The following is a 22,452-nucleotide window of genomic DNA, read 5'->3' as shown; positions in this document are numbered from 1 at the left end:
CAGCTACGCAGGCAGCTGAGGCAGGAGAATTGCTTGAACCTGTAAGGCGGAGGTTGCAGCCGAGTCGAGATCGCGCCATTGCTCTCCAGCCTGGTCAACAGACGAGACACCGTCTCAAAAATAAGTAAATAAATTAGAGACAGCGACTTCGGCTCTCTAGGGACCAGGGAGCCAGGCTCCAGGCTGTCCAGCAGTGCTCACCTGGACACGTGTCCAGGCAGTGCTTCTGGGACGGCATCCACTGGGGGCCAAGACTGTCTTGGAGGTGCAGGTACCCAATTCTGTCCCCATTTCACTTACTGGGAACTCAGGGTACAGAGAGGGGAGGGCTGAGCTAGGAGCAGACTCCTGACTCCTGCAGAAATATGCTGACAAGATGTGCATCTGTCCCGGACACCTGCTCTGAGATTCCCCTCCCTCTCCTGCCCTGCCTCAGTGGCCCGAGGGGAAGAGGGGGTAAGGTTCTGAAGGGGGTGTGACCAGACACCTGCCTGTGTCCCCTGGCCTCTATGAACTGCCTCTGAGTGGCTGGTGACTCTGCTTCTACCCTGCCGGCAAGGGAGGTGGCCAGGTGATGTTCCTCCCTGGGGTCTGGGGGAGTTCCCAGAGAGCAGGCCAGCCTGTAACCAGGCCCTGGAGCAGTCTAGACAGGCCAGGGGTGCGGGGTGCCGCTGGGTAAATAACAGGGTGGGGGCTTTGAGTCTGCACCAGCCTCAGTCCTGGGCCCAGCACTGCTGAGGACACAGTGGGCAGGAGGAGGTGCTGCTGGGGGGTTGTAGTGGTCAGGGCTCTTAGGAAGCCCTTGTTGCCTGTCTGGGGTGAGTTGTTGGGGCCATCGTTGGAATGGCTGCCAGTGTCTGCCCCTGACAGGTGTCCAGAGAGCCCAATGGCAGACTCCCCCGCTCTGATGCTGAGGGCGGAGTCCTCATTTTGGGAAGTCCCCGTGTGACACCATGGGCCAAAGGCGGGTCATGGCAGGGATTTTGATGCATGGCCTCTGCCTGGAGAGCACATTCATGCCTCCCTGGGGACCCTTTAGAACATGGGCCACAGCCCTCGCCTGGGTCTGGGTGAGCCTCAGCCTGAGAATCTGCCTTGTTCGGGACCCGGCGACGCTGGTGGTGTGGACCTCAGCTCTGGAGAATGGGTGATGTGGGGTCCGAGCGCCTGGAGGAAGCCAGTAGGGAGGGGTTGCCGCATTCGTGCTGCTGGGGCTTCGAGAGGACCCCGTCTCCTGTGGCCGAGACCCCATGTCTCACAGCATGTCCTGCCTCATCCCCCTGCCCTCCGCAGCTTGCTGACTTCTGATTTTTCCCCCAGGACCTTCAAATCTGGAGTTCCCAGATCCTTCCTGCCTCCGGGTCCTGCTCCGGTGCCCCCCTCCCCACGAGCCTTTCCTGAGGACCCAACTCTGCATCTGGGGCTCACTGTGGCTAATCATGCACTTTGGCCCCCAGGAGGCTGTGGGCTCCTGAAACCCCTCTGAACTGTGGGCTTCCAACCACACCTGACCCATGTTCCTGACCCTGTGTGTGGGTTTGCAGGTATGCCTGGGGCAGGATGGCTTTGAGGGCCTCACAGAGCGCAGAGAACTGCCTCGCAGCTTCCAAAGCCGCCTCCCACCCTTCATTTCAGGTGGATTGGCAGTCTTGGCAGGAATCCTACCCTCTCAATTAGTCTGGAATGCTGGGGGCGGGACGGCTCCAGGTCACAGAGTGACCTTGTTTACTGAGACCTTCACAGCGGCCCATCCATGCCAATCACTGTCATCAGTGTGGTCCCCATGGCCTCTGGATGTGCTGTTCACTGCCCGGGTCAGTCCGAGGTATCAGGGCACACCTGCCAGCTGTTACCAAGGGCTGCCCTGACCAGGCACGTCACTGTGCACATTCGTATCATGGCAGACCCAGGCCAGCAGCTCCAGGTAACGAGGACATGTTGGCGCCTTCCTGTTTTGTTGTAAATAGAGATGGGGTCTTCTTATGTTGCCAGGTTGGTCTGGAACTCCTGGGCTCAAGTGATCCACCTGCCTCAGCCTCTTAAAGGGCTAGGTTATAGGCAGGGGTCAGCACACCTGGCCTACCTGCTTTCTAGATGAAGTGACAGTCCCAGAGAAGAAGCAGGGTTTGCCTGCTGTCCAGGAGCTGATCTGCTCACCTCCGGCATCTGCCTTGGGCCACCCTGTTCACAGAGGAGGCACTCACGTGCAGAGGCAGCGAGGCCCCAGGAAGTGCCCTAACTGAGCCACCAGGAGCTGACCCTGCATCTCATCTCTGTCTCCAGAGGATGTTGGCTGCCAGCTCAGCAGCTGGGCCTTGGGCAGGTGTGAATCATGACCTGGAACGCCAGGCACCACTGGCTCCCCCTGCAGCCCGTGCCCTGTCCAGGTTGCCCAGGGCCAGACTGTTGAGGTTGCACCCTCCAGAGGGGCTCCCCCCATGGAAAGCTGTGGTTCTTAGGGAGCCGCCAGTGCCTGAGTCCTGCAGCCTGGCGCTGCTGGGTGTAAGATGAGGACATGGGTGTGCTGGGGGTTGGGGGTTCCAGGACAGAGCCCATGGGACCTGTGTGCTCGTGGCTGTCTATCCTTCCCAGGCAGGCCTCGTCGGGGCTGGTGTGCAGGCTGGCTGAACATGTGCTGTGTCCACACAGCACCCTGTAAGCCCACCATGCCTCAGTTTCCCCACCTGGCAAGTGTCACAACAGGAGCCGCTTCCTGGCACAGAGCCAGGGTCAGGCCTGACGTGGCACTTGCAGGCTGCCGAGAGACCCAGAGGGTCAGGGGCTACCCCATCCTTCTGTTTTCTGCCTCAGGTGACCTGGCAAGCTGCTCCAGCCATAGCACTGCCAGGGGCCTGCCCTTGGCATCAGGGTTTGCCACTGAGCTGGGAGCCCCTTCTCCCCAGGCACATTCTCTCCTTGAGGCTGGAGGGGGTCCTGCCCTCCCCAGGATTCTGGAGCAGCAGGGATCCAGGAGGGCAGTGTCTGCAGCTTAGGTGGGGGCCAGTGGGCAGGGCCGATCCACTTGGACCATCTGAGAGTGGCAGGAGAGCGCCCTGTGTCCATTGCTGGTGTCAGGTGACTGAGGCCATGGTTTGTGAAGGGAGGACAGCTGAGTTGGAGACTTGACTTTGTCACCAGCCCTCTGAGTGCCTGCTGTGTGCAGAGGCCAGTGGGGGCCCCTTCTTCAGCTCTGGGTGGGCCAAGAGGGAGGCCTTGCTGCTCATAGAGGCAGCTCTGCCTGACCCAGCCCCTTCCCAGGGCACAGTGGGAGCACAGGGTTGGCCCCGTCAGACATCTGGGACCCGCATCCTTCCTGAGGCCCCACCCTCCACCCACCGTCCCCACCTATTTACCTGTATCAGTGCCAGAGATGGCTGCGCAGATAAGCCCTGGTTTCCTCCCTTCGGAGGCTGGAGAGGAACCCACCCTCGAAGAGTGGGGGGGCGGAACTCCAGCCCCACCCATGCCCTGGAATCTGACCTCTTCTCCACTGCAGAGGGGTGAGGGGTGAGGCCCAGAGCTCTGGCCATGCTGGGGAGCCCAACATGGAGAAACGCTGGGGCTTCCACACCCTGGCAGCACTGCCGGTCATCTGTGGGGAGAGTCGGGAGGAAGGCGGGGAAGGGCACCCAGGCCCCACTTGGTGGGGGATGTTTTCATCTCTGCTCAGTCTCCTGCCATGCTGGGGTCATTCACTGATGACCCCAAGTACCAAGAAGATGGGGGTGGGGTGCTGAGCAGCATTGAGAGACCTCAAAGGCACTTCCCAGCTTGCCCTCCGCGTCACACAAGCACAAGGGTTGCCGTGGTGTGGCAGACTTTCTGCCTCGGGCCGTGCCGCTGGGACTCCGGTCGGCATCATCATGCCCTCCGAGTCACTCAGCCTGGCGCCATCCTGGGCAAGGCAGTGCTGCAAGAGCTCAGGCCCAGGAGTGCAGGTCCGCTGTTCTACCCACCACTGGGTCGCCTGGGGCACCCCTCCCCTCCTGCAGCCTCTGTGTGCTCATCTGTGAAACGGGCGCAGTAGAGTCACCCCTGGCTTGTATGAGAACCCTTGCCCCGTTCCCTGGGCAGAGTCTGTTCCCCCAGTCCCACCCATGTGGCTGCACACAGCGGGTGCCTGCTGACCCTCCATTCCTCACAGTCACCTTGTTCACAGATCCCCTCACTGCCCTGCAATCCCCTCCAAGGGCTGTGGGCTGTGTGTGTCTGCGACAGTGGCCTGGCTCTCCACGCCAGCAGGTCTGAGGGCAGATGGCTGTGGCAGGTGCGGGGGTCCCCAGCCCCAAGCAGCCAGCAGGCCTGCAGCACTCTGCCCTGTGCAAGTCAGATATGAGCCATAAAATCGAGTTTCCTGGACACTGAGCTAATTAAACCCGGACATCGAGCTAATTAAACCCAGGCACAGACCTAATTAAATGCTCCAGAAGCTCCTCGGTGCCCCAGGCTGCTGGCTGGCGGCCCAGTAGGTAAGGAACATTCCCTTCACTGCCTCCTGCCTTGCAGCTGAAGGCGGGGCGGCTCCCCTCTCGCCCCTGCCTGTCCTGGGCTCCCTGGGTGCTGCCTGCCCCGTGGCCGTGTCCAGCTGTTGCCTTTGGGCAGAGCTGCTCCCCAGGGCCTTGGGTTCCCCCGTGAGATGGCAGGGATGGTTTGAAGGGCGCGGAGGTTTTCAGAGCTTCGTGACGGGCTCTAGAAGCCATTTTCTGTCATCACTGCACAGCGGTGTGGACAAGGCTTTTGAGTTTCTCTCAACTCTCCTTCGTCCGTGAGGCAGGAAGAGGGGCTTCCTGAGTCCTCAGCTCGGGGCGGGACGGGATGGACAGAGGAGCACACAGGATCTGGCCTGAGACTGTCCAGCGCCCTGGCAAAGTGGAGCCTAGCCAGTGCCAGGGTCACTGAGGGCACAGAGGCCCTGCTGGCGAGGGCTGGGGCGGGCTCGTGGGGCGGTGGGCGCTGGAAGCAGAACTCTGCTTGTGGAGTGGGGGCTGGGTACCACGTCCACTGGGGCCTTCGAGGGGCAGGTGGGGGTTCTCGCAGAGAATGACAAGCAGCTGGTGTTCCAGAGCGTGCGTGGAGCAGGCCCGGAGGCCAGGGTGGCTGGTGAAGGTGGGTCTGGCCTCCAATGGGGGAGCCCCCAGTTCTCTTCCCCACACGGGCTCCACCTCTGTGTGCTCTCAGGCTCCTGTGCTAGAGCTCGGAGGGGTTAGGCCACTTGGCGTGCGTGAACTTCACCATAGGCCTCGTTGTAAAGAGTGGGGGGGGTCTGATGGGGGAGCTGGCTTCCCCCTGTCCCCTAGGCCAACCTTGCCAGCCTTCCTTTCCTAAGAAAGTGGGATCCGTCTGAGCCCTCATGGCCCCTCTGGGTCTGGGCTTGGCTTTCGTGCTTTGCCTGGGGTTGTGGCAGGGAAGTCCCCCAGGCTCCCTTGCAGAGCAGAGCCGAGCAGTGGCTGCCGGGAGTGCCCTGGACCACGCCTGCTCCTTCCTCTTCCTCTCCTCCGCCTGGCCCTGCCCACCAGCATAAGAACTCACACAGAAGTGTTTATGTTTCTCTTCCAAGCCAAATAAGGCAGAGAGCGTGCTCTTGGGAGTTGGAGCAGGCTGGGGAGGGCAGCGGGGGCTTGGACCAGGACCCCGGCTCCCCACAGCTGCCTTGGCCTGGGAGCTGTCATCTGTGAACTCTAATCCTACCCTGCCCTCCCCTGGCCCCTTTTAGAGCTTCCCATGGTCAGCTGGTGGCAAAAGAAGGCAAGACCCAGCAAGGTGCCCGGCCTGGCCAGAAGGCCCAGGGTCTAGCCCTGTGGCGGCTGCTGTGATCTCTGGGACTTAGACCGTTCACATCCTTCCCGGCTTCTGTTCCCTGCAATGGGAGGAAGACTGGACCAGGCGACCTCTCCTGCTTCCAGCCCGTCTGTTTCCTCCAGTCTTTTTTCTTTTTGGCCAGTTCACTTGTTGGTAACTTCAGCAACACATGAGAACATTCCCCTTGTAAAAGAGGGCAGTGGTGTGGCAGGAGGGACCAAGGCCCTCTTCTGCAGAGATAAACACGGCGGCGGCGTGTGGCCATTCCTGGGCCTTGTGATATATCCTAGACATGCAGAATTTCCATTTTTACACAAAAGGAATGGCAGGCGTCCGACTCTCTGTGGCTCGTGTCACTCGGAGTGCCACAGAGCTGGGTGCATGTTGCTCCCTCATGCTGTGTGTCAGGCACCGCTGTCTCTGCAGTCCTGCGAGGACGGAGTTACAGTTCTTGGTTTACAGCTGAACCAACTAAGACAGACAGATCGGGCCCATCTGTGGTCATCTCAGCAGCTGCGAGGGGTCAGGGCCGGAGCCCACCGTGTCACGCTACAGGGCGTGTAGAAACTCGACACACGGGTTCTGCCATGCACCCTGCTGCCCAGTCTGCTCTGCAGGTGGATGCCGAGGCCTTCCGCATCTGCTGTGTCTTGTGGGTCCATGGGCACCTGTGGAGTGGAGGCGGCAGGCTTGCATTTCCCAGCGCTGCCTCTGCCACAGGCAGAGAAGCGGTTATGTGTGAGTTACGGTGTGTTTGGCGTCACAGTAGGAGGATCCCTGGGGACAGCTGAGTGATGATGGGTGGGGACAGAGCTTGCAGAGGCCACGGTTGCCTCCAGGCCAGGGCACTGCTGGGGCCAAGACTGGGATGCAGCAGGGTGTTGGTCTGTTGGGGTGTGGCAGGAATCCTGTAGGGTCACTTGGCACAAGGGGGCCCAAAGTGGTGGGGGCCTTGAATGCCAGACCAAGGAACTCGTCTCAGTGCCACAGGCGGTCTCCATGCACAAGGACGTGAGCTGAGACGGTCGTTGCTCCCTTAGGGCTGTCCCCTTGTGTGGGCAGAGGCCGGGCAGGCCGCAGCCAGGAACGCACCTTGGCTTGGGTGAGTGGGGCTGCAGAGTTGGGGAGGCTCTTGGGGATTCCCCCCGGGATCCCGCTGCTCTGCCCTCAACCCTGGGGCCGCTTGGTCTAGCCCTGTATCCTCTCTGCCAGTGAGGTCTGCGCAGAGAAGTGGAGGCACAGAGGGTGGTTGAGGGGTGTCCCCCAGGCCTTTCTGTGGCACCTTCTGGGGCTGGCATCTGTGAAATCTGCGTTAACAGGCCCAGTGCCTTCCTGCCTCCTGGGGCGTCTGCTGGAGCCGAGGCTGCGGGGGAGTCTGCCTGTGAGTCAAGCCTCTCGCTGGGCTGTGCTGGGCTTGATTTGCCCACCTGTGGGATGGGACAGTGCCACTCTTAGGTTGTTGGGAGGACCCAAGGAGGATGATGCCTCCAGCCATGATAGCTGGCCCAGCTCCACCCCGAAGCCCTGCTCCTTAAGGGCCAGGAACCTCCAGGTTGTGGACTCCAATCCTCGGGCTCTCCTGCTTCTTAGAAGGTCGAGATGGGATCTCAATCCAGCTCATGGCACCACATGCCTTTGGGAACCTCTTTCCGACCTCTCTGCCCTCAGCCCTTGTTCAAGCACCAGTCCCTCTCCTGTCTCGTGCCCACTGGGCCGTCGGTCCCTTTGGAGGCCTGTCCCTCTCCTGTCCCCTGTGCCCACTGGGCCGTCGGTCCCTTTGGAGGCCTGTCCCTCTCCTGTCCCCTGTGCCCACTGGGCCGTCGGTCCCTTTGGAGGCCTGTCCCTCTCCTGTCCCCTGTGCCCACTGGACCTTTGGTCCTTTCGGGAACCTGTCCCCAGCCCACCGCTGCACTTGGAGGCTGCCTATGTCCACACACACTGGCATTGTCACTGGGGCCTTTTAACCACACGAGAAAGCAGGCAGGTCAGGTAACTCTCCCCACCCCCACCCTGTGTGCCCCCCACACACTCAGGGCCTGTGCCCAGTGCTCCTGCACTGCCACCCTCTCACATCCCCCTTCTCACACCCTACAAGCATCCTGTCTTCCAGCGCCCCCACTTCAAGGGCTCAACCCCCTAGTTGGTCTAAGCCGGAGTCTAAACCTGGAATGCCGCCTGCCTGCCTCACCCAGGACCAGTGCAGCTCCCCAGACACCAGTTGTGTGTGTGTGTGTGTGTGTGTGTGTGTGTGTGTGTGTGTGTTTATTTTTCTTTGAGATGGGGTCTCACTCTGTCACCCAGGATGGAGTGCAGTCATGCATCTTGCTCACTGCTCCTGCCTCAGCCTCCTGAATGGCTGGGACTATGGGCACGCACCACCATGCCCAACTGATTTTTGTATTTTTAGTAGAGACAGGGTTTCACCATGTTGGCCAGGCTGGTCTTGAACTCCTGACCTCAAGTGCTCTGCCTGCCTCAGCCTCCCAAAGTGCTAGAAGAACAGGCATGAGTCACTGCGCCCGGCCCCAGCCACCAGTTTGGTATGGCACCCAGGCGGCTGTGGCCCTGAGGACAGGGCCACCCTGGAGATCCTTACAGGGTGTCAGCCCACCCAGCCCCTCAGTGGTCAGAGCTAGTCAGAGCCCAGGGCAGAACAACTGACTCCAGGTTGTGGAGGGGCCCCTTAGGATCCTTCTGGGCACCCGGGGCGGGCGGGGCGGGAGCCTCCGTGCCTGAGACTGAGCTCCCTGTGGACAGCAGGGTGTGTGTGGGCGTCCTGCACAACCCCCTGTGGCCTCGTGCCCGTGCGGAGTGGATGGTCACCCGAGGGCGTGGATCACCCTCAAGGCTTCCAGATGCTGCCTGCAGAGCCACTCCTCCCTGCCTGGTGTGTGACACCGTCCATGGCTGCTCACTCCTGTGACCCTGGACCCACATGCTGGAAAACACCTGGATGCCAGTCCCCAGTCCTGTGCCTTCCCTGCTGTCCTGGCCCCTGGGCGGCCCCCGGGCTCTGCCCTATGTTGGGAACCCGGGAATTGCAGCCCTGCCCCCTGGCCCCAGTTTCTCTTTCATCAGGACCTGCTGGCCAGGTAACTCCTCACCCCCATAGTCTCCTTAGATCTGCTGGTCCCCCCAGTCCCACCTGTCTGCTGCCCGAGGTGCTCCCTCAAGGCCCGCTCTGCAGCTCTTGGCCTGGGGTGCTCCTCTCATGGTGCCGCCTGCACTCTGCCCCCTTTGGAGGTGGGGGCTTTGAGGGTAGGTGGCACTGTTCCGTGAAAAGGCTGTAGAGGCAGGGCACCCCCAAATACTGAAGGAGCCGGGAAATCAAAGGGGAGAGACAGGAAGCGTGTTGGTATCGGGCGATTCACGGGGGGAGTTTCAGACAGACGCGTGGTGTCGGGCAGCCACTAGACAGGTGGAACTTTGCACGGAAAACCCAACCTGGGGCTTGTATTCTGGGGAAAGTATCCATGACCTGGGAGGAATGCACAGGTGACTGGAAATGCCCCGGGCAGGGTGGCCGGGTTCCTCCTGCAGCGTCAGGTTCGTTTAGGAGGAAACTGGGCACTCCTGCTTTTTTTCTCCATGTGAATGCCAGGGAATGGGTGTTCCTACCGAAAGACACTACATCAACTAGACGGTCTCACCATTCCCAGACCTGGGCTTGCTCAGCGTATTCGCATTTAAATAAAGTCACTCTCGCCCCCGTAGCCCGCTAGACCCGTGCCATAAATGGGGTGTGGAGGCAGGGGCCTGGCTATTTGCTGTGTCCTGGACTGGCTCCATCTCATCTGCAAAATGGAGGTGACAGTCATGGTCTTTGCTTTGCAGGTGCCACAGGGTTATACGGGATGGACCACCCAGCCCTGTGCCTGCACAAGGGGCCATGCTGACGTGATGTCTGTGGGTGGGTCCACCCTCTGGTTGGGCTTCCTCCCTCCCTGGGTCTCGTCAAGGCCCCTGCCAGGTATCCTTGGGCGTGAGGCTCCTCCAGCCCCAGCTTTCAGCTCTGTGCAGGTGTGGAGCAGGACACACGCCAGGGCCTTGGCTCACACGGTGCCCCAGCTTGCGTCTGCCCCCTCTGCCACGAAGCCTCAGCCCCTGTGGGTCCCAGTCACCGGCCCGCATTGCCCTCAGCCTTTCTGTGCCACTTCCTGCTCTCCGCCCGCACCCGCCTTCGGCCCAGCAGTGTGGCGTCACACACAGGCTGCTCGGCTGTTTCACGGAGACTCCCTACTCAAGGTGGTCTCAAAATCATGGACTTGGGGTCTCCGTGCGGCTCCTGGAGGGAGCTGGCTTCAACTTGGGGCAGGTCAGAAGCTTGGATCAGGTGTCCACGTGTGAAAGCCCCACCCCGCGGTCCTTCCTGTGACGGTTCTTCAGACCATATTGGGTTTGGTTCAGCCCACATTAGAGGAGGCCAGGCTCGGAGCAGGCGGCTCCTTTTCCATCACCACCAGGATCTAGGGGCCGGCGGGTCCTCCTCCCCCACTATGGATGTGGCCAGCTTCAGGGGTCTCATACCACGAGCTGCATCCTGGCAGGTGGCTTGGACGGCTGACATCCCCTCAGCAGGTCTCCCTGTAGGCCAGGAGTGGGTGGGGTCCAGCCCTCTGTGTGGAATGTTCTAGAATGTTCCAGTTGTGTGGCTTTTGGTTCCGGCTACCACCATGTGGCATTTATGGCATTCCTGGCCAGCACCCACTGAGATCAGAGGCCAACCCATCCCTCAGACACCCAGGGACCCAGCTGCTGCCATGGGGGCTGCCTCTCCCAACCCACCCCGCCCACGCTTCCCTCAGCTGTAGGACAAGGGTCTGTGGATGCGTGACAGCTGGGTGCTCTGCTCCTCGAGGGGCTGGGTGTGGGCCATGAAGAGTCAGACGTGTGCCGGTGGGGCAAGGGGGTCCAGCGGTCGGGAGCCATAGCTCTCTCTGACCCCTTCCCATAGCTGCTGACTCGGGAAAAGGCATGACCCCCACAGAGTCACAGGCCCAGCCTGGGCATCTCCTGATGGGAGTGCCCACCTCCCTCTGGCCGAATTTCTTCCTTCTCTGACTGAGCCTGATTTGAGCTTCTGACCTGCCCTGAGTTGGAGCCAGCCTTGAAGGCCAAAAGAAACGTCACCTCCTCCAGGCAACCTGCTCTGATGCCTCCCCCTCTGGCCTTAGCCTACGACGTCACATTTGAGGACACATCAACACACTTAGAGCAGCAGCAGTTCTGGCCACACAGGCAACACACGACACAGATACAAGGAGTGTTTCAAAAGCCCAGGCCTTGCAGCCAGGAGGCGTGGACCTGGGTCCGGGCCTTGCCCCTCTCCGAAGCTCCTCCCCTCTCAGAGACCATCCCATCTAAAAATGGGGGATTGGAGCACTGGCTGCTCCTCACTCCTTCCCTGCCAGTCAGATACTCCGATGACACGAGGCCAGATAAGGGGAGGAGTGGTGGGCTGGGCTGTGACCCTGAGCTCCTTCTCATCCCACTCCTCAGGCCCTGTCTGCTAGGAGCTGGGAGATCAGCCAGGGCCCGCCTGTGTCAGCCCATCCCAAGTGAATGTGGGTGGCAGATGGGCCTGGGGCTAAGCAGCCTTCTGTCCCCTAAGCTTTTTCTCGTCTCTGCTGGTGGTGACCTCCCACAACCCAGGGCAAGCCTTAGCTGTCCGTCCATCTGTCCACCATGTCCCAGATCCCAGACCAAGCCCTCTGCCTGGGGAGGCCTGCTGGGTATTGAATGAATGAATGAATGAATGAATGAACAAACTCTGGGGAGTGTTGCTGATCAGCCCAGGGCAGGCCTATGGTGGTTATAGACCATGGCGAGTCCTGGTCTCAGTCCAGGGGCTTGCTCTGCTGCTTGCTGGGTGACCCCTGCAAAGTGCCTCCCACACCCTCCTGCGTCCACTGTGACTCTGCTCTGCCCCTCAAGGTTCCCCTCCGCTCGGCCGGGGCAGGGTGGTCAGGGAGGCCTTCAGCTCTGCCCCTCCGTCACCGTCCTCAGTCCCTGCACCTCCCCAGCCCCTGCAGCCTTGGCCTCTGCTTCTGACAATGCTTCGCAGATTTCACAGCTGGCTATGCTTCTACTCTGGCAAAATATACATACAGTTTCCCATTTTACTATTTGTTTCTTTTTTCTTTTCTTTTTGAGAGAGTTTTGCTGGTGTCGCCCAGGCTGGAGTGCAATGGGGCAATCTCAGCTCGCCTGGGTTCAAGTGATTCTCCTGTCTCAGCCTCCCCAGTAGCAGGGATTACAGGCATGCGCCACCACACCCGGCTAATTGTGTATTTTCAGTAGAGACGGGGTTTCTCCATGTTGGTCAGGCTGGTCTCGAACTCCCAACCTCAGGTGATCTGCCCGCCTTGACCTCAAAGTGCTGGGATTACAGGCCTGAGCCACCACACCCGGCCTATCACGTGTCATTTGAGTCACGTTTCAGGACACAGCTCAGGAGCACATTCCCACTGTGCGGCCGTCACTGATGCCCATCTCTAGGATGTCTTTGTTTTCCCAGAGGAAAGTGCACCCGCGGCACCACCTCCTGCTCCCTGCCAGCCTCGGAGTCCTGTGTCCTTCGTCCCTAGACCCACGCCTGGTGTCTGTACCACAGTAGGGCTCCCTACCATGGGCTTCAAACCCATCCCTGTGCTCTTGACCTCATTCAGCATTGAACGTTCCTGGCAGGTCAGAGCAGGGACTGGCAGGGCGGGTCCTCAGGGAAGGGGCTGACGATGCACGGACGAATGCCACCTGGCTGGACAGGTGCAGAGGGGAGGTGCCCCCCACTCTGTGGACAGGGCTGGGGCAGACCCCACCTGGCTGAAAAGCGGAGCTCTGGAGAACAAGAGAGAACTCGAAGAGCCTTTGCTGTGAACGCGTTTTCCTCCCGTCTCTTGGGCCAGCTCATACTGATTTTGTTTTTGAGGAAAATGTATGATGTTTAATGGGAGGAAGAGGCATCTTCACTGCAGGGAGGACTCCTGGGGCAGCTGGGCAGCTGCCGTGTCCTGCAGGGCGGGCGGTGCCCCTGGAGCCCTGCGGTCTGCGACACGTCCCCTAAAGCCTAGGCTGCCTTGAGCCCACAGCAGCGCCGAGAAAGGCTCTTTCGTGCCTGCTTCTGGGGAGGGTGGAAGGCGAAGTCAGTGCCATGGGAAGGGAGGGGCTCTGCTTGCTGAGTTTGCCACGAGCCCCTGGCCCTCTCAGGAGCAAGTGTCAGCCCCATGGTACCGACAGGGAGACAGGCCTGTAGGCCCCATCAGGCTGAAAGGCCAGGCCTCCTGTGCTGGTTGGGTGGTGCTGTCGTGGAGCTCTGGGGTCTTCCTCTGCCTGCGCCTCCTCTAACGTGCCTGCATTTTCCACGCCCCTGGTCTAGGGTGAGGCTTGCGTCCTAGGGACTGAGGGGCAGGCAGGTGTCAAGGTGAGAGCTGGGGCTCTTGTGGCACCAAGGATGGGGCGGATGATGGCACACGTGGCCTGCCCTGGGCACGGAGGCGGACTGTGGAAGGACCCTGTTGCCTACTCCCTGGCTAGGGATTTAGGGGTGTGGTGTGAGCAGCAGCCCGGGGGCTCACTTGGATGTGGGTATGAGCTCACTGTGGCCTCCTGACTCTGCTGCTAGAGGGTGGGCTGGAGGCTGGAGGGTGGAAGGTGGCCTGCTAATGCCTCTCAGGCAGCATGCGACGCCTTTCCAGGGCCGGTGTCCTCCCTGGTGGCCCTGGAAAGGCTGAGGGGTCCCATCGCTCATGTCCTGACAAATCTCATGTTCCTAGGAGGAAGCGGGTCTGGCTAGCCTGTGGCAGGCATGACCTCCTGACTGCAGACCCCATCAGAGCAGTGCAGGTGCCAGGGGAGAGCCCAGAGGGGAGCGAGGAGCTGTGTGGTTGGGGCCACAGATGCAGGCCCCGGCTGGGCTCTCAGGCTGAGGGTGGGAGGCCAGGCCCAGGGACCCTCTGGGAGAGGCAGGCAGCAGACACAGGACACAGCGTGAGGCCCGCCATGTCCCACTGCCCCGTGCCTGTCGGAGAGCTCCCAGATGGGTGCTGGCTGCAGGAATAGCATTTGTTCCTTTGAGACGGAGTCTTGCTCTGTCACCAGGCTGGAGTGCAGTGGCGCAATCTTGGCTCGCTGCAACCTCCACCTCCTGGGTTCGAGCAGTTCTCCTGCCTCAGCCTCTCAAGTAGCTGGGACCACAGGTGCCACCACCATGCCCTGTAGCTGGGACTACAGGTGCCCACCACCATGCCCAGTAGCTGGGACTACAGGCACCTGCCACCATGCCCAGCTAAGTTTTGTATTTTTAGTCAAGATGGGGTTTCGTCATGTCTGCCAGCCTGGTCTTGAACTCTTGACCTCAGGTGATCGTCCTGCCTTGGCCTCCCAAAGTGCTGGGATTACAGGTGTAAGCCACCACACCTGGCCCAAGAATAGCATTTTTAAAGGAAGAAAAGCAAGGTAGGAAGATGGGTCACAACCCCAGCGCCCTGCACGGGAGGCTGGTACCTTTGGCATGGCGTATGTCAGATATGAATGGAGGCACGAGGTGGGTTACATGGGCTCTGGCCCAGGGTGGCACTCACGGGGTACACGGCCTTGAGTGTGTGACGAGCTGGGCCAAGGGTGCGCTGTCCTCTGGGGTGGGGACTGGCTGTCCTCTTGGCGATGAGGCTGACCCCCATCCCATCTCCCCACAGCCTGCCTGCTCCGCTTCAGCGGACTCTCGCTGGTCTACCTGCTCTTCCTGCTGCTGCTGCCCTGGCTGCCGGGCCCCTCCCAGCGCAGCCTCCGAGGTAAGCTAGGGGACCCCACCCATGTTTCCAGGGTGGGAGGGGGCGGGCATTCGTTTGGGGCCAAAATTCATACAGCTTTCCTCATCTTTAACAGCCCGGGATGAAAGATGAGAGGTCTGGACATTTTTTTATTTAGACAGAGCCTGACTATCGCCCAGGCTGGAGTGCAGTGGTGCCATCTCGGCTCACTGCGACCTCTGCCTCCCAGGTTCAGGTAATCCTCATGCCGCAGCCTCCCAAGTAGCTGGGATTACAGGCGTGCGCCACCAGGCCCAGCTACATTTTTTCATATTTTTAGTAGAGGCAGGTTTCGCCATGTTGGCCCGGCTGGTCTTGAACCCCTGACCTCAGGTGATCCGCCCTCCTTGGCCTCCTAAGTGCTGTAATTACAGGTGTGAGCTTCCACGCCCAGCCATCAGAGTTTCTTATTCTCATTTGTAGGCTTCAAGCTAAACTCAGAATCTTTTCTAATCTGTGTTGCAGGACTATGGGGGTCGAGGGGGCTCATGGGGGTGGATGCCCTGTGTCCCTTGAGAGGCCACAGGGAGTGGGTGGGCTCCAAATGTCCCTCAGGAAGCTCAGACCTGTTTCTGTAGGCTCCAGGCATGTTTCCTGGCTGCTGAGGCTCTGGCAGCCTGGGGGGGGATTCAGCCACTTTGACCTCCCTCTACTGCCCTCTGTGGGGTTGGACCTCAGTTGACCTTGACCCACTTGCAGGGCGGGCGCAGGGGCTCCTCTGGGAACCACCACCTGGTCTGAGCTGGGCCAGGACTGTGTTGCTGTCTCGTGTCATCCAAACAGGGGGCAGCCAGGCCAGGCGCCGAGCTGCAGCCTGGGTAACAAGGGTGGCAGCAGACCCTTCGTTCTGTGACATGCCACCTCCCTGCCCTATGGGGCCATGTCCATTACTGTGCCAGCGTTTTAGGAGACCAGGCTGTGGAGCAAATACTCTGAGACCTGTCCCCAAAGGCCACTGGCCAGACATGGTGGGGCTGGGCCCTCTGCTGGCCTTGGGGTTTTGGAGGGTGATGAGTCGCTTGAAAGGGAGGTCCCCAGGGAGGAGCAAGAGACCTTCCCCAGCAGAGGACCGAGTGGGCGTGACTGCGGGACCAGGCAGGGAGACGTGCTCTCGGGCGCTGCCCTTCTGGGAGGTGGTGGATGCAGCAGGCTGGCTGCGTTGGGACTGGGCCGTGGCTGCAAGGTATCCACCTGGCCTGCCTTCCTGGGCTCGGGGTCTCTCCCTCCATCTCCAGAGCCGTGGGCTGGGGTGATTATCATACTCCCCAGTCCTGCTCCCTCTCCTCCTACGGTAACCCTGTGGCTGTATCCTGTCTGCCTGCCTGGCTAATCCAGGCCAGCCTCCCTGGTTAAAGATCAGCTATAGGGCAGCCCCCATTTCCTCTTCTGCCTGGACTCCGCCTCCCCTCTGCCTGCGAGCTCCTGTGTTCAGAGGTTCTGAGGACCGGGAGCTTCTGTGTTCAGAGGTTCTGAGGACCAGGACGCAGGCATCTTTGGGATCCCTTATTCTGCCAGCAGGTGGAAGGTCGCCCTCTGGCCTTTCAGTATCTGGCTCTGAGCATCCCACAGGTTTCCTCCTAGCTCAGGGTGCTTTGCGGTGGGCAGCTTTTTTCTTTTTTCTGAGATGGTTGTAGCCAAGTGAGTTAGAAGGAAAGTACCACACTGAGTTCCAATTGAGAGTCATTTATTGCTAGTGACTGTGAGCGAGCTCGAGCTGAAAATCTCTCGGCCCCGAGGAAGGGGCTTGATTTGTTTTTATACCTTGCTTAAAAAAGGGGAGGGGGAGCCTAGCTGAAGAAGAATTTACAGAAGCAGAACAAGCAAGTTAGATGAGGAGGCTGGTAACTAGGAGGCAGGAGGCTCCACAATTGCTGGTTACTAAGGGGGGTACACACCAGGGGCTCCACGATTGCTGGTTACTAAGCAGGGTACACACCAGGGGCTCCACGATTGCTGGTTACTAAGGGGGGTACACACCAGGGGCTCCACGATTGCTGGTTACTAAGGGGGGTACACACCAGGAGCTCCACGATTGCTGGTTACCAAGGGTGTTTTTCGGTACTTGCCATACAATCAATCAAGAGGGTATTCACAATAGCAAGTAGGTTTGCCAAGCAGGATATGCTTACGATGGTTATATGCCTCTAAAGTTCTAAGCACAGCATGGCCCCATCCCACAGCTCAGCCCTAGCTCAGTAGCTGGCTGGGCCTCATGGCTCAGCCTCAAGGCACCCTGGGTCCCTTGGCTGGTGGATCAGGTTCTGGGGGCTCCCACGAACACCCCACGGAGGGCTGGATGACCCAGGTATGCACTAAAGGGAGAAATGGCGGGAAGGGTAAGGTGGAGGTTAAGATGGAGTCCGTCTCACTTTCAGCAAGGTGGAGACTGTCAGGCTGACACAGGGTAGGTTAGCACAATGGAATCTTGCTCTGTCGCCCAGGCTGCAGTGCACTGGTGTGATCTCAGCTCACTGCAACCTCCACCTCCTGGGTTCAAGCAGTTCTCCCACCTCAGCCTCCCCAGTAGCTGGAATTACAGGTGCCTCTCATCATGCCAAGCTAATTTTTTTATTTTATTTTGTTGCTTGCTGAGATGGAGTCTGACACTGTCGCCCAGGCTGGAGTGCAGTGGTGCAATCTCGGCTCACTGCAACCTCTGCCTCCCAGGTTCAAGCAATACTCCTGCCTCAGCCTCCTGAGTAGTTGGGATTACAGGTGCCTCCCACCAGGCCCAGCTAATTTTTTTGTATTTTGAGTAGAGATGGGGTTTCACTGTGTTGGCCAGTGGTCTCAAATTCCTGACCTCACGATCCATCTGCCTCGGCCTCCCAAAATGTTGGGATTACAGGCATGAGCCACTGTGCCCGGCTAATTTTTGCATTTTTGTACAGATGGGGGTTTCACCATGTTGGCCAGGCTGGTCTTGAACAGCTGACCTCAGGTGATCGGCACTCCTAGGCCTCCCAAAGTGCTGGAATTACAGGCATGAGCCACTGCGCTCAGCGTTTTTTTTTTTTTTTTTTTAAAGGCAGTGGTGCCATCACGGCTCACTGAAGCCTCCACCTCCTGGGCTCAAGCGATCCTCCTGCCTTAGCCTCCCAAAGTGCTGAGATTACAGGTTGAGTCACTGTGCCCAGCACAGGCACTGATCTTGGATCACAGGTACAATTCAGGGGTGCAGAGAAGCATTTTGGGGAGGGGCCTAGTGTGGCTGAGTGCTGGGAGACGCTGGAGCCCTAGGCGTAAACCCCTCCAGGATATGTGGCTGGGGCTGGGTGGGCACCTCCCCATCATGGTCCCCATCCCGGGCCTCCCTTTTGCTCTGTGGAGCTGCTTCTGTGTGTTCCCGGGCCCTTGGCATTGTGTTCTGTAAATATTTCATGCCCCAGGCGCGACGGGAAACAGTTTAATCAGCAGTGGGAGAGAGCAGGTGCCCACCCAGGCCAGGGGAGGATTGGGGGTGGGAAGATGTGGAGAGGCCCAGGAGGACTTCCCCGCTGCCCAGTGTTCCGGGAGGGAGAGGAAAGTGTGAGGCTTGCCCGAGCCTCGTGCCCAGGGCTTTACGATCTGTGCTGCTGCTGGGCTTGGCGTCACCCTGCTGGAAGGTTTGACGCCATCTGGTCCTGGATCCCCTCGCAGGCATCAGCCTGACCCTTGGGGGTCTGGAGGTCGAGCTCAGACTCAGCAGGGAGGAGAGTACAGGGTCTGGGTGGGACTGGGGCTGGGGCAGCAGGCACAGGCCCTGGTGCTCCAGGCAGAGCCATAGGGGTCAACTCCCAGAGACCCACTTATTATTTAAGGACTCGGAGAAGCCCCATCCCTGCCTTAGGATAAAACCCACCTCTTACCATGCCCCCTGCAGGGAGGCCCTGCCACCCTCCCCAGCCTCACTGGTCAACCTTGTGTGGTCTCCATCCTCTGTCTCAAAAGCCCCCTCTTGTGGCCGCATCCCACAGCTCAGCCCTAGCTTAGTAGGTGGCTGGGCCTCAGGGCTCAGCCTCAAGGTACCCTGGGTCCCTTGGCTGGTGGATCAGGTTCTGGGGGGCTCCCATGCACACCTCACGGAGGGCTGCACACTCCCCAGCGATCAGGCCCAGCCCTTGTCCAGCAGGTATGGGGAGCAGGTGTTGTCCAGCAGGTGTGGGGAGCAGGTGTTGTCCAGCAGGTGTGGGGAGCAGGTGTTGTCCAGCAGGTGTGGGGAGCAGGTGTTGTCCAGCAGGTGTGGGGAGCAGGTGTTGTCCAGCAGGTGTGGGAGCAGGTGTTGTCCAGCAGGTGTGGGGAGCAGGTGTTGTCCAGCAGGTGTGGGGAGCAGGTGTTGTCCAGCAGGTGTGGGGAGCAGGTGTTGTCCAGCAGGTGTTGTCCAGCAGGTGTGGGGAGCAGGTGTTGTCCAGCAGGTGTGGGGAGCAGGTGTTGTCCAGCAGGTGTGGGGAGCAGGTGTTGTCCAGCAGGTGTGGGGAGCAGGTGTTGTCCAGCAGGTGTGGGGAGCAGGTGTTGTCCAGCAGGTGTTGTCCAGCAGGTGTGGGGAGCAGGTGTTGTCCAGCAGGTGTGGGGAGCAGGTGTTGTCCAGCAGGTGTGGGGAGCAGGTGTTGTCCAGCAGGTGTTGTCCAGCAGGTGTGGGGAGCAGGTGTTGTCCAGCAGGTGTGGGAGCAGGTGTGGGGAGCAGGTGTTGTCCAGCAGGTGTGGGGAGCAGGTGTTGTCCAGCAGGTGTGGGGAGCAGGTGTTGTCCAGCAGGTGTGGGGAGCAGGTGTTGTCCAGCAGGTGTGGGGAGCAGGTGTTGTCCAGCAGGTGTTGTCCAGCAGGTGTGGGGAGCAGGTGTTGTCCAGCAGGTGTGGGAGCAGGTGTGGGGAGCAGGTGTTGTCCAGCAGGTGTGGGGAGCAGGTGTTGTTCAGCAGGTGTTGTCCAGCAGGTGTTGTCCAGCAGGTGTGGGGAGCAGGTGTTGTCCAGCAGGTGTTGTCCAGCAGGTGTGGGGAGCAGGTGTTGTCCAGCAGGTGTGGGGAGCAGGTGTGGGGAGCAGGTGTTGTCCAGCAGGTGTGGGAGCAGGTGTTGTCCAGCAGGTGTGGGAGCAGGTGTTGTCCAGCAGGTGTGGGGAGCAGGTGTTGTCCAGCAGGTGTGGGAGCAGGTGTTGTCCAGCAGGTGTGGGGAGCAGGTGTGGGGAGCAGGTGTTGTCCAGCAGGTGTGGGAGCAGGTGTTGTCCAGCAGATGTGGGGAGCAGGTGTTGTCCAGCAGGTGTGGGGAGCAGATGTGGGGAGCAGGTGTTGTCCAGCAGGTGTGGCAGCAGGTGTGGGGAGCAGGTGTTGTCCAGCAGGTGTGAGGAGCAGGTGTTGACCAGCAGGTCTGGAAGATGCCTACCGACCACTCCTCAGCACGCTGCATGGCGGGCCCCTGAGCGTTTGCAGGCTGTGCAGGAGTCCCAGGGCTGCAGGTCTGGGGGAGGTACATGCCCTGTCAGCCATCTAGTCCCATGCCCCGGGGCCTCCCACCCCTTCCTGTTTCCTCCTGAGAGCTCTGCAGGCTGGAGCAGCGGGAGCCCCACACTTTCGTTTTTTTGAGATGGTCACCTCTGTCGCCAGGCTGGAGTGCAGTGGCACGATCTCGGCTCACTGCAACTTCTACCCACCAGGTTAAAGTGATTCTCCTGCCTCAGCCTCCCAGAGTCGCTGGGATTACAGGTGCCCATCACCACACCCAGCTAATTTTTGTGTTTTTAGTAGAAACAGTTTCACTATGCTGGCCAGGCTGGCGTTGAACACCTGACCTCAGGTGATCCACCTGCCTCGGCCTCATAAAGGTGTGAGCCACTGCACCTGGCCCCCTGCACCTTTTTCTGCATGGCCAAGGGCCATGCTCAGCACCCCCCCCAGCCGTGGATGGGGGTGGCAAGAACAGCTCCCCACAGGCTCCCTCCAGCAGCGAGCGGATGGGCCGGGGCCACACAGTGGCTCAGGAACAAAGGCTGATGGACGGCTGCCGGCCAGAGCTGGGCGGGTCCCTGGCCCGAGCCTCCTCTCACTCCCTTTCCCAGGATGGAGAGGCCACTGTGAGCTGGGCCGTGGCCTTCGGGGTGTGTCCTGCCAGGAGGGAGTGTGAGTAGGGGAAGGAGACCCCACTGGGCCTCCTAGGCTTCCGGAAGAGAGAGCAGTGGGTCCCTGAGACGGTGGCCTGATCTCCATCCCTGGCCCGGTCTGTCTTTCCCAGCTCTGCATTTGGGGGTGGGACCTGCAGGGGCAGAGTGACAGGGTAGGCAGGGACAGGGGCTTCAGGTGGAAGAATGTGCAATGCCACACGACCCTTGAGGTCACGCTGTTTGCAGACCTGGGCATGCGTCGGAGAAGAGGGCCAGGTCAGGGTGCCCCCTCAGCCTCTGTGTGACTGCCCACCCCATGCAGGTCAGCAGGGCTTCGGTTGCTCTGCAGCTGGCCACCTGGCTCCCTCCCCTCTCCAGCAGCGTCTCTTCTTGGGGACAGGCTTCCCATCCCAGGGTGCCTCGCAGACTCTTAGCGCCCTAGTCTGATCGGGCCCAGCAGTGGTAACCTGTGCAAACCAGGATGTTCTGGCCGCCAGAGAAGTGAACCAGGAAGGAGGTAGGGACAACGGGAGGGAGTGACGTCCGTGGTGGAGCCAGAGACGGACATCCTGGACTGCAGTTGTGCAGGGCAAGGCGGGCGGGCGGGAGCCAGGTGGCCCCAGAGCCCTTCCCTGCTCGGGGATCTCTGGTCAGGCACTTTCCTCCCAGGCTGCTGGTTCGTGTGTGCAGGGAGCCCATCAGCCTGGGCACTCAGGGACCCAGACCTGCTCTCGGTGCCCAGGGTCCTCGCCAGCCCCAGCAGGAGCCCCACGTGCATGAGGGGCAGGTGCACCGTGGGTGTCTGTGTGTAGAACTCAAAATGCCTTCTGCAAATACCACATGCGCTGAGTGTCCAGTGCCACGGGGACCCTGCTGGCGAGGTCGCTTCAGTGTCAGGCTGGAGGGCGCAGTGAGCAGGACTCACAGCCCAGTTTCCCAGGCAGGCCTGGCAGGGGCCCGTTCCCCAGGTCAGTGGTTTCATGTTACCCCATGGTGGCCCTGCCGTACAGAGGCGGGGATGTGGGATGCCACTCTGGTGCCCGTCTGGAGCCCCTGTCTGGCGGCCCCATCTGGTGCCCCGTTTGGTGCCCATCTGGTGCCCCTGTTGTCTGGTGCCCCTGTTGTCTGGTGCCATCTGGTGCCCTTGTTGTCTGGTGGCCCTGTCTGGTGCCCCTGTCATCTGGTGCCCTGTCTGGTGTCCTCTCTGGTGCCCTTCTGTTGCCAGACTTGTGCTCTGCGGAAGCAGGTGTGAGCAGGGCAGTGAGAGGCTGGGCCCCATGGGTTCGGGGCATGGAGGCCCCGGAAGGTCCTGTCCTCTCAGAGTCCTGCTGTGGAGGTGGCGGCTGCATCCCCCCTTCCTGGCCTCTGTTTTCTATTCCTCCTCCCACCTTCCCTCCTGCTCATCCCTTCCATCCTCCACAGGTCAGAGGCCACAGCTGCAGGGTCAGCAGGTCAGGGCCTGGGGCAACCCCAGGAAGGCGTGAGTGTGAGAAGCTAGTCCAAACCTGCCTTGCCTGCGGACAGGGAATCCCGGGCATCTGAGTGCTGTCTGGCCGCCAGGCTGGGCGATGTGCAGGGCAGGTGCCTCGGCCATGGGTCACCAGCCGTCACTCCAGGAAGGGGGCCCGAGGGTCCGAGGCCAATCCCAAGTCTGTCACCTAACACCGATTGTGCCTGAAAAACTGAACAGAGTGGACACAGGCCCTGCGTTTGCACCCCGAGCTGAGAGAGGGCAGATGAGGTGCTGCCACCCCTGCCTGGCCCCCCGTCTCTCTCTCTGTG

The 22,452-nt window shown here is 60.5% G+C and overlaps 1 protein-coding gene across 9 annotated transcripts in view; it reads left to right on the top strand.

Annotated features, from left to right (window-relative positions):
• Positions 1 to 22,452, top strand: part of PIEZO1 (piezo type mechanosensitive ion channel component 1 (Er blood group)) — a 73,016-nt gene that overhangs the window by 23,185 nt on the left and 27,379 nt on the right. For all 9 annotated transcript variants that reach the window (XM_078357974.1, XM_078357971.1, XM_035282075.3 and 6 more), the window contains exon 2: positions 14,493 to 14,588. In XM_078357974.1, the coding sequence (XP_078214100.1) occupies positions 14,493 to 14,588 (96 nt within the window). The remainder of the gene's footprint in view (positions 1 to 14,492; positions 14,589 to 22,452) is intronic.

This window comes from Callithrix jacchus, chromosome 20 (assembly GCF_049354715.1).
Source record: "Callithrix jacchus isolate 240 chromosome 20, calJac240_pri, whole genome shotgun sequence".
NCBI lineage: Eukaryota > Metazoa > Chordata > Mammalia > Primates > Cebidae > Callithrix > Callithrix jacchus.
This window is presented reverse-complemented; position numbering and strand designations above follow the sequence as displayed.